Raw genomic sequence first — 17,500 nt, forward strand, 5'->3', positions numbered from 1 at the left:
AATAAATAAATAAATAAATAAATAAATAAATAAATAAATAAATAAATAAATAAATAAATAAATAAATAAATAAATAAATAAATAAATAAATAAATAAATAAATAAATAAATAAATAAATACGTAAATAAATAAATAATAAATAAATAAATAAATAAATAAATAAAATGAAATAAAATAAATATGACTATAATCATCAGCAAGTATTTTTGAAAGTGTTATAGGCAACGACCATGCTTCGTAATTTTGTAGTTTTTGTAGGACCAAAATCGTTCCCTGTGACTATCATATACCTCAGCTCTTGATGTGCAGTTGGCAAAGATATTGGCTTTTACCTCAGTTGGGGGGTATCTTTTCATATAAGATATGACTGCCACAACATTTTTTTCTACAAAATTAACCACTATTTAAACGAAAAACACTCTAACCATGGTTTACGACAACTTACAATACCATAGCATTTCTGCATTTGATATTTTGTCAGCAACAATACCATTCGTATTCACCACATTTAATCCATATGCATAGACATCCAAGTTAAGTCATATTCAGTGATTGATGTTGAGATTAAACAAGAATATTTTTAAAAAGTGAGATCAAAGGACAAATCCTCACCTCGTAACTTAATAGTACAGGATTATTATCACAGTTCCTTAGAACAAAGAAACGCTAAACGACTTGTGATGTAAGTGTAATGTCTTAAGTAAGGTAAAATTTATATGATATGTTGCACTATTATAACTCTCAAACGCTTGTGATTATTTTATGAAAAGTGGTCCAATTGTTCTGTAAACTTTTGAAGCTCGTTTGACAAAAATTTTGTCTTGCGGAAAATCATGCATTTTGTGTATTTTTGTACGCTGAATTCATTCATATTTCAAAAGTTCTCTACAACTTACATTAATTTTTTTCTCAACATATCTGCATATCATTATGTATTGATCGTGAGCCACTACCTTCTCATTTGCCCCTTCCAGAAAAGCTTTAAACGTTTCAGTTCTTTAGTTTTGTGGCTTCGCTGAGTGCCCGCATATTGCTGGGAATCAAAACGGTCCATCTCTTACAGATGAAATACTTTCTAGAATTTTGTGCTCAAAATGAGAGACAATCCAATGCAGGATAGATTTTCTTTTTTCAGTAATGAGAATGGCATAGGTAACGATAATGACTACGGTTCAGGTGACAATAACGATGGCAACACAACTGACGATAACGACAGCGGCACAAGTGACAATAACGGCACAGCTGAGGGTAACGATAGCGCCACGGATTTCGATTGCTCGTAAAATACAGTAAAAATGATCAATCACTGTAGGAACTTTTTTCAATCAGTGAATTTATTGCAAAATTTCACCAATATTGGTGGGGCTTTATTTCCTAGTTTGGGCTGTCCATTTCAGGCAGATAAATAGGTAGAAGGCAGTCAGAAATACGTCTGCTGCTAAAATATACAAAATTTTTGAGAAAAAAAATCGAGGTAAAATGGATTTTTTTTTTAAGCATAAGCTGGTATCAACTCATCAAAGGTGGTTTACTGAAACAAGACTGGACATGTTGGGGCATTCAAACAGTGCCCACTCTGGCAGTTGAAAGCTAAAAGTCAATATATTACACTTTACTTCTTTTTTTCTATTTGAGAGTTGTGCAGATAACTTACCCATAATGCCAAGATATCTTAGTCTATATAGTTCCTACAACATCTTTAGCGAAGGGACATATATTTCGCTAAACTTTTATTTTACACAACTCATTAAAAATATTATGATCAATACTTTCATTGTAAAGTAAATAATCAGAAAAAAAGATAGCCCCTCCTCTCCATATTTATTGTGTCACATATGGCACATCTTTTTAAATATAGGGAAGGGATTTACGTTTTCTTTTGTTTTTCATTTTTATGGCTTGAAGAATGATTCAAATGTTTAACATAAAAATTCAAGCCTTCTTTTGAATATCATAATCTAGCACCTACTATAATGCTAATACATTACAGCCAGGGATTAACAGTATCAGAGCCCCAAATAATATGAAAATAGTGACAATAGATGTGGTGAAAAAATAATAGACCAAGTAAAAGGTAATTTAGGTTAGAGTTTAAAAATAATGTTTTTCAAGTGAACCATATTTGTTGAGGCATGATCATATTGATCTCGTCCGCAATTGAAATATGTCTAATTAACCTGTATAGAATCAATAGTGACGGCGATGACAATCAAATAATTCCGAGCGTCGACTTTGCTTCTTGCAAGCCCTCGGTTCGAATCCGGGGACGACTATCGGAATTATTTGTGTCTAACCTTTAGACTTCAAATTAAAGATCTGGAATGTTTTCTAGGAGGAACCTAATGTTGTTTTCCGATGATATTTGTTCTCTTATGGGGACACTTCACCACGACTATGACATATATGAGTGGTGCCTGTTATATTTACTTATCAAAAATAAGCTTGTAGTGACTACTCCATGAAGGGAACGAGTTCTAATTCTTTTCCTCTGACCCACGCAGCTAACACGAAGTTTTGTGATAACATATAGTATCAAGTAAATATGAGTACCTTAAATGAAGAATTTCATGTAACTTGAAAATGAAACTAGTTTTACTAGAAACAAAACATTCCTGCACAAAATGTTGTATTCTCATTGAGTAAGACAACCGGGACAAGAAAAATTATTTTGTAAAGAAAGTGAAGCCAAACGAACATCACAATTATTGATTATCTTATTCTTTATAAAAAAAATCTGCCTCCTTTGCATATAAAGCTTAGGTTGATGAATATTTCTGTCGAAGGTGTGGATTAACATATTTGAGGAATATATTCACCAAACGGAAAAACCTGAAGGGCCTATTTTTGTAAGACCACATCTCAGGAGACTCAAAACTTGAAGAAGAATTAAATTAAATAAAGAAATATCCATAACTGTCATTTAAGAGTTTCCAAAGATTTTATAAAAAATCACAAAATGAAAAAGGAAGCTCACTGGCTGAGCGGGTTAGGGCATCGTTACTTGTGGCGAAGGTTGAGGGGATGGTGATTCGAACCCTGCCACCGGCGAAGTTCAACCAAGGGCATGGTTCATTAAATTTCACGCTACAAAGTCCTCTGTGAGGGGCGCCGTCCTAGCCATCCAATAGGGGGGAATTTGCGACGTTAAACCATATCATCATCACAAATCGAAAAATAACATTGATATTGTGATCAAACTTGCCGCCGTCACATAAAGGTTTGGGGTGTGATATGATGTAACGCTTAAGATTTTCCTTACGGCATTCAGTTACAAACACGAGGAAAGAATACACCAGAACACTTTGGAAAAATGGAAGAAAAAAAAATGCTGTATATTCTGTACCCGAATTACTGTGTTTTTTCTGCATTGCTTCTGGTACAGACAGTGAGTGAGGGACAGAGATGGCCCTCCATCTACAAGGAGCTAAGTTAAAAGAGAAAACAAATTGCAAAAAGATGGGTGTGGAATGGGTAAAGTTTGGGTATATGCCTTTGCTGGCTACCTCCTTTATATGGAGAAAGAGCTCCTTTAGAATATAGATGTAAAGAGATAAGATAGACTACTAAATTCAAATATAGAATTTTTTTTACGTTTGTATATTTTTTAGGTAATTCTTATGCATGATATCGACCTTATTCATGGAAGAGTGGTACACTTTTCCATTTGTTTTTAATATCACTGAAAACAGTGCGTGATAGAAAAAAGACAAAAAATAGATTTGAATTTATCATAAAAATTACTTTTCGGCCCACCTATTTCATTTCATGGGATGAAAAAGTATAGAGAATTTTGTTGACGAGCGTAATTAATGAATCCATAATTTCATTGTTTAAAACTAAGTTAACTCCTTCCCAACTAGTAGAACACTACGGAGATGACTGAAACCGTCTAAGTATGAGAAAGCACCACCATTTATGAAAATGGATTATTGAGATGCAGTGCCATTGAGATGAATAAAATAGTATAGAGGCAGCCAAAACAAGGAGTATCTACCTCAATACAAATGGAACTAAAACCTAAAAAGATCTATGTTACTTTACTTTAAGCTTGTTAGATATTTGGGAATGGGTGCGTACTTCCCTTATAAACTTTGGTAAAAGGATCCTGGTATAGAGATATAGGTATAACAAGAAGTAAAACCTAGCTCAATATAACTGGAGGCTAATTAGCCCACTGACTTATTATTGTGGTCCTTTATGTAAGAATAGCTTTTTCACCAGAGACGGCAGCTGAAAGATAAGTAGGGTGGTAGAAACGTCCTGCAGTAGCAGTGAAATGTAGTGCGGTTCGAAATTTTAAGATTCATTTAGATAAATATCTAAGCAATATACTGTAAAGTCTGTCAGTTGTTTGTTTTTCTTGCTTATTCATTTCTACATTTTATTATCTATTCTTAGCATCCGACTTGGATATAGACCAAAAAGTCTCTTGTCAGTATGCTCTTTGTTTCTAATCCCTTGTAATGAATGTATGTGGTACCCACTCCGTAAAGGGATACGATGTAATCTATTTCTGCCAATGTGGTTTCACGAAGATGAATGAAATAACCTCAGTTTTGTCACATTATGTATAAGTTGCCACGCGGCACAACAAAGTCTGATTTATATGATCAGTAGCAAGAAAAGATAGAGAATTGTGCAGCTCGTGGTTTGGACAGAAGAGGTAAATTATTACAATGTTCTAGCTCAAATCCTAGAGAGAACCTGTCGAAAACTTTCTAGCATGAAACACAAAGAAGATTGCAAGACGAGTTTGTAAAGAGTTCCGGGATAAGTGGATTAAATGAGATTTCGCGGCTACGGGACGAATAAGAGAAGGAAAATGGGAAGAGAAAGAACTTTCTGTCTGCTCTGGACTAACGTCAAAGGATGGATATAGGAAAGAAAAAGAGATGAAGAAAAACGAAAGGAGCAATAAGAATGAGAAAAAAGAAAGAAATTACAAATAGAGAAGAAAAAAGAAACAAGAAAATAAACACAGAGAAAGAATTTAGAAATAAAAAACTAGCAAAAAAGATAGAACAATATCAAGGAAAATGGAAATTCATTAAAAAATATGGAAAAGAAAAACTAAAAATAACAACACAGGCAAAATAAAATGAAGAAACCAAAAGGAACAGGAAAATAAAGGAAGCTCAAAGATATATGTCCTCTCTCGCGCTCTCTCTCTCTTTCTGTCTGTCTATCTATCTACCCCTATATATATATAGATATATATATATATATATATATATATATATATATTATATACATATATATATATATATATGAATATATATATATATATATATACATATATATGTATATATATATATATATATACATATATATATAAATATATACTATATATATATATATATATATATATATATATATATATATATATATATATACTATAGAAGAGTTTTAGAAGAGTGGCACTATGTCTTCAGCCCACAAAGATGACGAGAAAGCCCTCAAAAATATAATCTATAAGAACGTCACACCCACCGACCAGGCTTCAAAAATCGACTTCGTCATTTATATATATACATATATATATATATATATATATATATATATATATATATATAAATATATATATATATATATATACTATAGAAGAGTTGTAGAAGAGTGGCACTATGTCTTCAGCCTACAAGGATGACGAGAAAGTCCTCAAAAATATAATCTATAAGAACGTCACACCCACCCACCAGGCTTCAAAAATCGACTTCGTCATTTATTATAAGACACGAAAGACATCCAACTTAGTCGTAAAGAACAGCTGCCTCCCTAAGACAAGTGAAATGTAAGAGGTGAACGTCATGTACCAACACACATATTCCAGTGGTGACTGCAGTCGCCTAAATTCATGGTGCATTGGCGTCACCACTACAACATTGTCAAAGAGGATTTCAGCACATCTGCAGAACGGCGCCATAAGAAGACACTACCTGTACTAACATGAAGTCGCACTTAAGAGGTACTATATGGAAGGCACCACTACCATCATTGAAAGAAATAATGACACCAGAAGAATAAAAATGACAGAAGAGGTGCTCATTTACAATAAAAAATCCGCTATTAATATCTAGCAGCAGCCTGAAACGTCGTTACCAACCAGAAGACAGAGAACGCATCCCATGCGTTGATTGGCGGGTGGACGTTTCAGCTCTCCGCTCTCCGTCGATATATATCAACATGCGGCCAAACCACCAATATACAGATTAACATATTTTCAACCACAATTCACTTTTAATTTCATGCCATCGTGGTCGAGACTGACGAGGAACTCAATAGAAGCATATATATGTGGAAATTGATAAGTGGTCAAGCCAAGGACTCGAACTAGGTGTCAGTGACTTAGCCCATTGCGCTATAAAGATAGCGCATGGGCTAAGCCACGGACATTTTGTTACGTCCGATCTGAGTTCGACTCCTTGGCTTGACCACCTATAAATTTCCACATATGTATGTTTCCATCGAGCTACTCGCCAGTCTCGAACGCGATGGCATGGAATTAAAAGTGAATTGTGGTTGAAACGATATATATATATATATATATATATATATATATATATATATATATATATATATATATATATATATATATATATATATATATATATATAAGTATATATATACATATATATGATATATATATATTTATATATACATATATATACATACATATATATATATTAAATATATATATATATATATATATATATAATCATAACGTGGTAGAAAGGGAGTTGGAAGACAGGGTTGATGAAAAGTATTGGGATATTTTGGACACATGGAAAGAATCAGTGAATGAGTAAAAGTGGTGTGGAAGGCAGAGGTGTGAAGGAGTGAACATGGTGAGATGACATAGGATGAGATGGATGGATGGGATAAAAGGGGCATTGGGAGGGGAATGTCTGTTGAGGAAGGACGGGAGACAACAGAAGATATGGGTGAATGGAGAATGGTTGTGTATGGATGATGCTGCGATGCATGAGGGGGAGTGAGTGGGGTAAGGGGGCTGAGTGAGTATGTATGGGAAATAAAATAACGCAGCTCGAAGGGATTTCTCCCCGTGTTCTCCTTTTCTTCATTAGGGGACGAAGGTGGGGGTCACCGATTTAACGAAGCGGCCTTGGTGTGGATGTGCTGTGTCTTGCGACGCTGCTTCTGACCCAGGGAAGTGGGTGTGAAGATAATAGGGAGGGAAGAGGGGAGTGGAGTATATAGGGGATGGAATAGGTGGGAGTGGATTCTATGCCTTTTTTTGGGGGGGGGGCTACCTCCCTTGTAAGGGGGGAAAAGCCTTTGGTATATGTATGTATAAAGTCTGTTATCATACCGAAGAAATTTGTCGATTTCTTCACCCCTTTATTGAATAGAATTGCCTGTTATAGTCAGAACAAAATATATATACCACGTTTATGAAGTGAAAGGTTTCATCAAGATGATGAAAGGTCTTTAGATACGGCCTTTGGTGTCAAAAAGTAGCGTTCTTCTTCATTTGAATTCGTACGTGACGAGTTTGACTTCAGTGGTTCATTGTTCCTTGCCCTGGCAGTCTCAGCACTGAGGGCAAAGTTGACGTTCTCTGTCGAAAATAATTGTCTCTACGTCGAAATTCATCTTTTAAAGTTGAACTAGGATTGTGGTACTCCCTTGGTAACGATGAATTATAGTGTTTGTAGGTTAATATGTTCTACGGGAGGCGGAGCTTTTTTTTTGACTGCAAATGCAACAAGATGTTTTCTTTTTTTCTTGACACAAATACAAATACTTTCCTGTCAATTGATTTGTCAACGTAATAGTACAGATACATACGTAGACACACACACACACACACACACACACACACACACACACACACACACACACACACACACACACACACACACACACACACACACACACACACACACACACACACACACACACACACACACACACACACACACACACACACACACACACACACACACACAATCACACACACACACACACACACACACACACACACGCACGCACACACACACACACACACGCACGCGCACACACACACACACACACACACACACACACACACACACACACACACACACACACACACACACACACACACACACACACACACACACACACACACACACACACTCACACACAATCACACACACACACACACACACACACACACACGCACGCACACACACACGCACTCACACACACACACACACACACACACACACACACACACACACACACACACACACACACACACACACACACACACACACACACACACACGCACGCACTTATTTTTTACAGGAATCGGCTAATCTCCACCGTTTCCTTCTTTGTCCCAACCGTTTCTTATCTTATCTCATCGTTAGTTATGTAGAATGGTAAGCTTCTTTTAATCATTTAGTACTGATACTTTTAGTAATTTTCCTGTCTACTTACGATTTCCTTCATAATTAAACTCAACACCACTTGTTCCGTTTTCTACCATTTTATGATGCCATTTCTTGCTCCATTTTCTTTCACTTGCTTCTCAATAATTACCATAATTTCCTCTTGTCTACCCATCCACACCTCTCACTTCATTTTCTCTTTTCACGTCTCTTCCAATCAGTGTTTTTCTCCAGCACTGTAATACACAACCTCTTGTCATATAATCAACAATATTATCTTTCTTGTTGTTCCACTCGTAACACATCAACTCTCAATTCTTTTTATTTCTTCAAGTCTCTTCCTAACATCGATGATTTTTATTTATTCGTGTGACCCTCCAACTTTGTACCGATTTCTTCCACCCCTCTTTTCTTCTGTTATATTATCTACAAACATTCTTTTCTTCCCTGAGGTTATTCACCAACCTTACTCCACTTTCTTCCTCGGCGTCACTAACCATACCGTGCTCGTTTTCTTTGCAGCCACGGACCCAGAGGCGCGAGAACACCGCCAAGTCAACAGCTACATCAGTCGGATGGAGCGGGAAGGGGTGGAACGCGTCAAGATGTTTGTGGTAGTCACCATCGCCTACGTCGTCTTCTGGGGTCCGCTCTTTCTTGTCACCATTTTGACCCCGTCGACAAACAAAGCGGGGCTTCCACACGAGGTAAGACAAGGGGATCTTGACAGCTATTTAAGAGTTAGTTAACGGTTACAGTTGATTAACTAGATTCTTCAATCCTCAAGGGATTTCTTTAAACTTAATAAGAATGATTAGTGTTACTTACCCAATATTAGGTTTTGTAATTAGTATCCATGGCTTTGGATTCATTAAGTCTTGTATTCTCAGAACTCTACCAAGTTTAATCAAATCTTCCACTATAAACCTTGAACAAAATCTTTAAGCAAACTTCTCTTCATGCTCCATCTAAGATGATCAAGACTCGTTTGACGTTAGCTAGAATAAAATCTTTAAATAATACTGTATTTTAGGGTTTGATAGGTTAATATTATTTGAGTTCCTGCTTTCGTAAGGTTTTGATTCTTATCCTGAGACTCTTGTACACCTTGGAGGGTAAAGAGTAGGAGAAACTAGTGGCTACTGGATGATTGTCAATTATATTTGGTAATGAAATGGTCTCTAGAATGCTACAGAGCAGAAATGTATAAACACAGGAAGCTTGAGAGAATAGGTTAGGAACTTCTGTTTTAATGAATATACATCCTCACACAAATTGCTTGAGGTTTCTTAGTCAGAATTTCTCATTTCGAGATTTCTGGGCATATTTTGATTGCACAAGAGGAAAGTCACCCCGTTTCACCTCGGCTGACCCAAGAAATTCATTCATGTGTATTCCTCCTGGCTTCAGTAGTAGAGAACGCCAATGTCTTGCAAAACTAAAGACATGGGTCAGGATACAGAAGTGATTACAGGCCTTGGGGAAGGAGACTCGAAGGAAATGAAGGGAGGAGCTTGAGGGATCAGATATTACAAAGGAGCATGCCGACAGGAGACCTTTTGGTCCATAACTAGGTCGGATGCGAAGAAAATTATAATAATGATAAGTAAATAATCAAATAAATAAAGAAATGAATGGATAAATAAAGATATAATAATATAAGTAATAATAAATAAAATGAATAAATAAATGCATAGGTATAGTTAGATAATAAACAAACAAGTAAATAGTGAATAATAATAAACTGACATATAACTAATAATCAATGTGAATCAAGCAAATGATAACAAACAAACAGACAAATGATAACAAAACAAATAAACAAATAATATAAAATAAATGCCAGTCATTACAGCATCTTGCTTACAAACCCCATCTGACTGGAGCAGGATCCTTAAAATGAACTTTACTGTCTGTCATTTGACAACAAGATAAACACATTATGCTAAATTTTGAAGGGACTTGGGTTTTACTCTCCAAACGTAGTTATGATAAATTTTGAACGAACTTGGGTTTTTCAAACTTGCCTCATGTTCTTTCATTTCCCCCAGGTGACTCTTCACGTGGCTTACGTCCACGCTTTCGTCAACCCGGCGCTATTCCTCGCCCTCCACAAGAGCCTGCGCAGGGCGGTCACCGAGACCATCTGCTGCAACTGCTCAAACTCTTCAGTGGACGAACCAACGACTCGAAATCTGGGCTGTGTCAGGAACTCGCGCCTGAACCTCGCTGGCAGCATCGGTGGAGGCCTCAGCTCGAGTGCCCTCAGCGGGGGAGGAATAAGCGGAGGAGGGCTGAGTGGAGCGACGGGGATATCGTCCACAGGGGCCGTGAGTGGGATGCCACCATATGCGAACGACGGAGACATAACGCCCCCATTCACGTCTATAAACAGACCTTATTTGTAAGTGCAAGCGACTTTTCTATATGTAACCTAACTTTGTAGTTAGAGCATCTTTGGGTATTTTCATTTACTGCATGTATGAGAAACGGGGATTTGTTCAATTGAGTAAACTTGCTTAACAGTAACCAGGTATGAAACATATAAGAATAATTTCTACTGACTATGGGTAAGGGAGAATTAAATACGGTCCAGCATTGACAAATAGTCGAAAGGAGGAACAGCACGAGTTTGAACGGTTTTCCAATGATCATCCATCTGATGCCGTGGCCCGCCCTCACACGTCTGAATAGAATGATCTAATATTAGTCTAAACTGTATATGGAGACCCATCGTTACGAAAGGGATTAATTAAGAGGATCATGGCAGAAGTTTGGTAGTTATAGAGTTCAAGTTTGGTTGTTTGGGAGTCCTACGGAATAAGTTGGGTAGTTTTCTCCAGGTAACTTTACTGTCCTCCTCCTTCTTTTTATTTTTTAATAAAAGATTTCGATTACGAACCGTCTTGCTAGAAATGAAAATTCACGATGCATTGTGTAGGAATACTTACAAGGCATGAGAATATATTTGATTTAATAATCTCTACAGCAAAAATCTAGATTTTGGAAAAAATATTGCACCGATTGGCCATAATATAATCAGGTTCGATCTTCGAGAGTTTGAACCAGCTGAAACTTTGAAGTTTCATAGTAGTCTGAAACACTATTTTGGGCTTCCAATAAAAAAAGAAAATTGTAGTATACTACATTTCAGTTACTAATATAAGAAAACTACAACTTATAGACTGGGAGGCAACATATGTAGATTTTTTCTTTTTAGATACACTTACTGAGAATTTATACTTATTTTCTGTTTAAAGAAAGATGTCCCCTAATCAATTTAGTTCAAACTGGCAATAATAAAAAACAAAACAAAGAAGTGTTGTAAAAAACGAGAACTGTTTATTAAAATAATTTACCTTTTTCAGTTCCCAAATGATTACTCAAATGAATGAAAATCAAGGGCAATTTAGAAAAAAATAGGTCAATATGCGATAATATGAATTAAATATTGCTAGTGAGTATCAAGAATATCTAAGAATTCTAGTATTAATAGGTACATAAAGAGTAGAAATTATATTGTTAGTGTTATATCATCCTAATTTCTGCCAACGGTCGTCTTAAAGATTCAAATGAAGATGCGTGAAATATTTCAATTAGTTATTTTAATTTCGTATTTATAAGTAAAGTATTTAAGACTGAAGTCTTGGCCGAGGTCTGTATTCTTTGATTGCAAGGTTGCTTCTTTAAGTATGACCAAAGATAACATCTGAAGATATACAGAAACTCTGAAGAAATTAAAAATAGTTAAAAGGGAAACTGGTTTGACCTTATAGCTTATGCCATTCAAAACCTACTAGTGACATGATTTACTAATTCCCTCTGCAACCTCATATTCATTAGTCATAGTATTACCATTACCTCACGGATGTCTATGAGTCCTGACTTGAAAGCGGGCCGTGCACGATCAATATCATTGCGCAATATTCCGTATTGTACAATATTATTAGTGTAAAGATGATATTGAAGAATAACAAAATACACTGAATACATCAAATATACAGACCAAAAACGTGTGCCTCTTCAATACTATCCTTACACCATCAATAATATTGTACAATACGGAATATTGCGCAATATAGGGCCCGTTTAATCCATATCATAATCCCAATCCCATATGTCATACCATTGCCAGTCTTAACTTGGCTGATTCCCATCACAGCCTCATTCCCATGAACTGTATCACAACCGTTGCCAATGTGTCTCTCAGTGTCATAACTCGTTGACTTCCACGACAGTCTCACGACCATGACCCGAGCAAATTCCCAGACTCGTAGTTTTCTCGTCCTCTGACTTTGTCTTGTTTCCACAGGTCCTAAAGTGAAGACGCCTTGTTCCATGGATCATTTCGTCCACTTTTTTTTTTTTTTTTTTCGTAGCTCACCTGAAACACTTCTCTCTTAACTTCTCGCTGCTTCTCTTAATTTGTTTCTACTTATTTCTGAGTCTGTTTCATCGATTCTTTTTGTTTCATATCGACTTCATTTGTCTTTTTACCTCGTTTTTCCAAACCTATCTTCACTTCTTTTCTTCGTCTTCTCTTGTTTTTCTTCTTATTTGCTTCTCTTTACGTGTTTAATATTCTCTTTACTTCTACTAACATATGATTATTCTTCTTTCTTTACCTTTGCTTTTACCACCTGTCTTATTTTTGCTCTGTTTCTTGTGGCTATTTACATGCGCTTCCTTTCCTTTGTTTTAGCTTGTACTCCTTCGCTTGTTTCTCTTCCGTTTTCCTCTTTTCTCTTTCCCTGTTCTCTTACTATGTGCTTCTATTTGTATCGTGTCGGTTCTCTTATATTTGCTTCTCTTTGTTCTAATTTGCTGCTCTTCGATTCATTTTTGCCTTTCATAATTTTTTTTTGGTTCTCTATATTTGTCTTTGCTCTCTTCTGTATATCGTTGTTTTTCTATTGCTTATTTTCGCCTTTCTTCACACCTCTTTTCTTTTCTTTGCATTCCTTTGCTTTTCTTTAATTCATTTTCAGTTCTATGCAAATTTCATCACTTCATTTTATTTTCTTTGGTTTATCTTTGTTTTACTTCCATTCCTCTTTTTCTCTTTTGCCTGTTCATGTCTTTGTTTCTCACCAATTGTTGTAGCTTCTATATGCTTCGTTTTAGGCTTCTTTCTATTTTTGTTCTTATCTGGCTAGTCCAGTACCCAACACCACAAACATAGGTGACGCAAACAGCCGCTAGTTCTAAACGGACAACGTCCATACACTATTTGCTCGGAGGGACCGGAATTTTACACCTACGCAGGCATGGTGACATGTGCAGCAAACAATACATAGCAGTTGAACAAAACACACAACATATTTTGTACCACTAGAAAGCCTACACTCCAACACATAGGTGCGTCAGACAGAAAACAACCACGACAGCATAATGCACAATATCCCATCAACCACACCCAACTATACAAGCAGAAACAAACATATATACAGTTCTCACTAGAACCTAACAGGATTCATAGCTGTCTCCCATCCGCAGTAAGCAAGTTTAGCTAAGCTAAACAGGACATGCAGAATTCACCTAAGCAGATTCTCCTGCGGCCACCACACAGCACTTAAGATATACCCACACAGGTAGCCAGGACAACATGACACCTTTTTACTCTGCCTGGCTGCTTCTCATACACAACCGAGCATATGAACGCAAACTGCCCGATGCTGGCAACGCACCAATGCAACCACAATATAATTTAGAAGGAGGGAGGATCTCTGTTATCTATTGCGTTCTTACGTAATTTCGGCGTCATAACACAGCGATATAGAGGGCTAACCAACAGCAATAATCCCTTTCTTCCTCTTTAATTCTCTGTCCATCCTTCATGTGTAAGAATCGCCTGTCATAATCTGCGTGCAATATTTATGTATCTACAACACATATGCTTGCATACACGCAATATATAAACAAACACGCGTATAAATCATACACACATACCAACACACACACACACACACACACACACACACACACACACACACACACACACACACACACACACACACACACACACACACACACACACACACACACACACACACACACATACACACACACACACAAACAAACGATTGTATGAATTCGAGGTAAATACGGTTTCCATGCACGTTGGCGCAGAGTCCTTTGTTAAATGCGATAGGGAGGGTTCTTTCTTTTCATCATAACTTGACTCCCCAGTAGATGGTAGCGTTTATTCATAGCTGATTCGTCTGATGGAGGCAGACTAGGAGCAACCCCTGAGAAATTGTTACCCGAAACCAGAGCTCTAACATTGAGCAACACAATGCACATAAACCTAATAGTACCACGATTCTAGATTTTCCTTCCGGAGCATCTAACAGACCTTGTCCCTCCACCTGCAGGTTTAACGAAGTCAACAGCGCACCGGGAAGTGTCCGAGGGTCCCATCAAGACTTAGCCTCCCAGACGAGACTTAACATGGCAGCCACGCCAAGCAAAAGCAGGTAAGTCTTTAGGATCGTTCGAGGTCTCCATATCTCCTTCTCTCAAACGTCTACAGGTAAGGAGTCTTGGAGATGTCTCTTTTAAGACTGTCTAACTTGGCTCTTTAGTAGAATTTTTGTTCTTAGGGTTGATCAGGGATATTTAATTAGCCTTTGTTTAGGGTTACAAGTATGTGATACTATTTGCTTGTAGTTGATGCTGGCCTTTGCATTGTGATACAATATAAGAAAAGACGATGAGACATCTGTGACCTTGATTTTGATCGATTCTGAACTTTGTCCTTGAATTGAGGCTTTGTTTAGGGATATGAAACCTTTGTTTTTCACCGGTAACTGATGATGACTTTTACATCTGTGCATCTGTTAGCAAAAAGCCTGGAAACAGAATGTTTACTTTGTACGACTTTTTTATGCTGTGCCCTCTTTAAGAAATTTTATTTCATGTTCTTGCTGACCTTTTCTTTTATTGCGGTTGATCTTGTTCTGAAAGCTGAAATAATGGTGATTTGTACTAAATCTAGCTTGAGTGCTGTGGAAACAGTATGGAAAAGGAGAATATATCGGAAGTTATGTCTCTTAAGATTTTTCTTTGACTTTCCTGGAGAGAATGGGGAATAGGTAACTAAATGTACAAGAATTAAAATTTACTACCTATTTTGAACATTCTTGCCGTCACTACTGCACTCATAACTCATAAAGACAACTTGTTAGCTAAACACTGCATATTGTCTAAGAAGAACGTTTTCTGGTGATAATTACCATATACGAAATTCTTCTTCTCATTCTGACTTCATACAAAATCCCAGGTGAGCCGATATTGACCATAAACAGGAAGTAGACCATGTTGTGGTGTTCAAATAGTCTTTATACTTTCATGTGAGGGCAAGTAGTCACCCTGGATAACGCAAGCTTTCTCACAACCGATGCTCGAAACATATGTACATACATATACCAAAGGCTCTTTACCGCTTATCAGAAAGGTAGCCAAAGTCAAAAGGTATAATTCCACTCACAAAAAAAAAAAAAAAAGAACGAATGAAAAAAATGAGAACACGCTTTAGGCAGCATTTCAGGAAGTATATTCCGCCTTACCTCAAGTGCACTTGCTTTCAACATCATCGACAATTCCTTCACCACTACCACAAGAATTATAATTATATTTATTGTCTCGAGTTCCATTACCTGGATATCCGCAGTTCCACAACGGCTAGCGATGGTTCTCGGACCCTCCCATACATCTCTCTAAGAAAAGAGAGAAAGAAGAAAAAAAAAAATATATATATATATATATATATATAATCTTGTCTGTTCTATTAGTATGAAACTGTGTCTGTGTCACTGATTTAGCAGTGTTGGGAGATAGGGAGTAGTCGTCGGCTATCAGCTATACAGTATTCATTAGACATCAAAGAAATACAATCGAACTTGATAGAAATTCTAAGTGTTGTCCAGAAATCACAATCACTACCACTACCATTACCACTGACACTACTACTCCCACTACCAGAACTACTGCAACTATTACTGCAACTACCGCTGTAAACAGTAATAGTATCATGAGTACCTCTAGCACTACCTTTACTACCCCCACTCCCACTCCCACCCCCACTCCCACTCCCACTCCCACTCCCACTCCCACTCCCACTCCCACAACCATGAGGAATACTTCTACCACTATTACCACCACAGGTGAATAAATTAATTATCTGTTGTACAGGCAATAATAATAGAAAATAAATGGACAAAAAATCAGAACTTACTGAGGAATAAATCAAATGCTAGACACCAAAGTAAGACTATAGAATATGTAGATAAAGCCCAAATGAAAAAGAGTCAGCGAAATAAAATGAACAAAAAGAAAATAGAGAAAAATATGGTAGCGCCCGATTGAGGTTTGAATTAAATCGAGCAAGGTTTAGTTGATGGTACCCTGGAAATAGAAAACAGTGAATTGTTTCTGGCCCCAATAAAGGGTTAAGCCTTATTTTCAACTCTTCACTCCCATTCCAATTGTTCTTTCGAGTCTATTTTTCTCGCTCGCATGTTTTTTGCTTCAGTAACGTTAAATCATTGCTCATTAAGGGATGGGCTAGGTACGCCACAGTGTGTGTCTCTGTGTCTCTCTCTCTCTCTCTCTCTCTCTCTCTCTCTCTCTCTCTCTCTCTCTCTCTCTCTCTCTCTCTCTCTCTCTCTCTCTCTCTCTCTCTCTCTCTCTCTCTCTCTCTTTCTCTCTCTCTCTCTCTCACTCACTCTTTTTCTCTCTCTCTTTCTCCATCACTCTCTTTCTCCTTCACTCTCTCTCTCTCCTTCTCTCTCTCTCTCTCTCTCTCTCTCTCTCTCTCTCTCTCTCTCTCTCTCTCTCTCTCTCTCTCTCTCTCTCTCTCTCTCTCTCTCTCTCTCTCTCTCTCTCTCTTTCTCATTCTCTCTCTCTTTCTCATTCTCTCTCTCTTTCTCATTCTCTCTCTCTCTCTCTCTCTCTCTCTCTCTCTCTCTCTCTCTCTCTCTCTCTCTCTCTCTCTCTCTCTCTCTCTCTCTCTCTCTCTCTCTCTCTCTCTCTCTTTCTCTTGTTCTCCCTCTCCGCCTCTCTCTCTCTCTCTCTTTCTCTCTCTCTCTCTCTCTCTCTCTCT

The 17,500-nt window shown here is 37.1% G+C and overlaps 1 protein-coding gene across 3 annotated transcripts in view; it reads left to right on the forward strand.

Annotated features, from left to right (window-relative positions):
- LOC143018984 (uncharacterized) overlaps positions 1-17,500 on the forward strand; it is a 515,965-nt gene that overhangs the window by 267,677 nt on the left and 230,788 nt on the right. For all 3 annotated transcript variants that reach the window (XM_076174674.1, XM_076174676.1, XM_076174675.1), the window contains exons 5-7: positions 8,920-9,104; positions 10,449-10,801; positions 14,772-14,873. In XM_076174674.1, the coding sequence (XP_076030789.1) occupies positions 8,920-9,104; positions 10,449-10,801; positions 14,772-14,873 (640 nt within the window). The remainder of the gene's footprint in view (positions 1-8,919; positions 9,105-10,448; positions 10,802-14,771; positions 14,874-17,500) is intronic.

This window comes from Oratosquilla oratoria, chromosome 36, assembly GCF_046742065.1.
Source record: "Oratosquilla oratoria isolate Oo_2021 chromosome 36, ASM4674206v1, whole genome shotgun sequence".
Classification (NCBI taxonomy): domain Eukaryota; kingdom Metazoa; phylum Arthropoda; class Malacostraca; order Stomatopoda; family Squillidae; genus Oratosquilla; species Oratosquilla oratoria.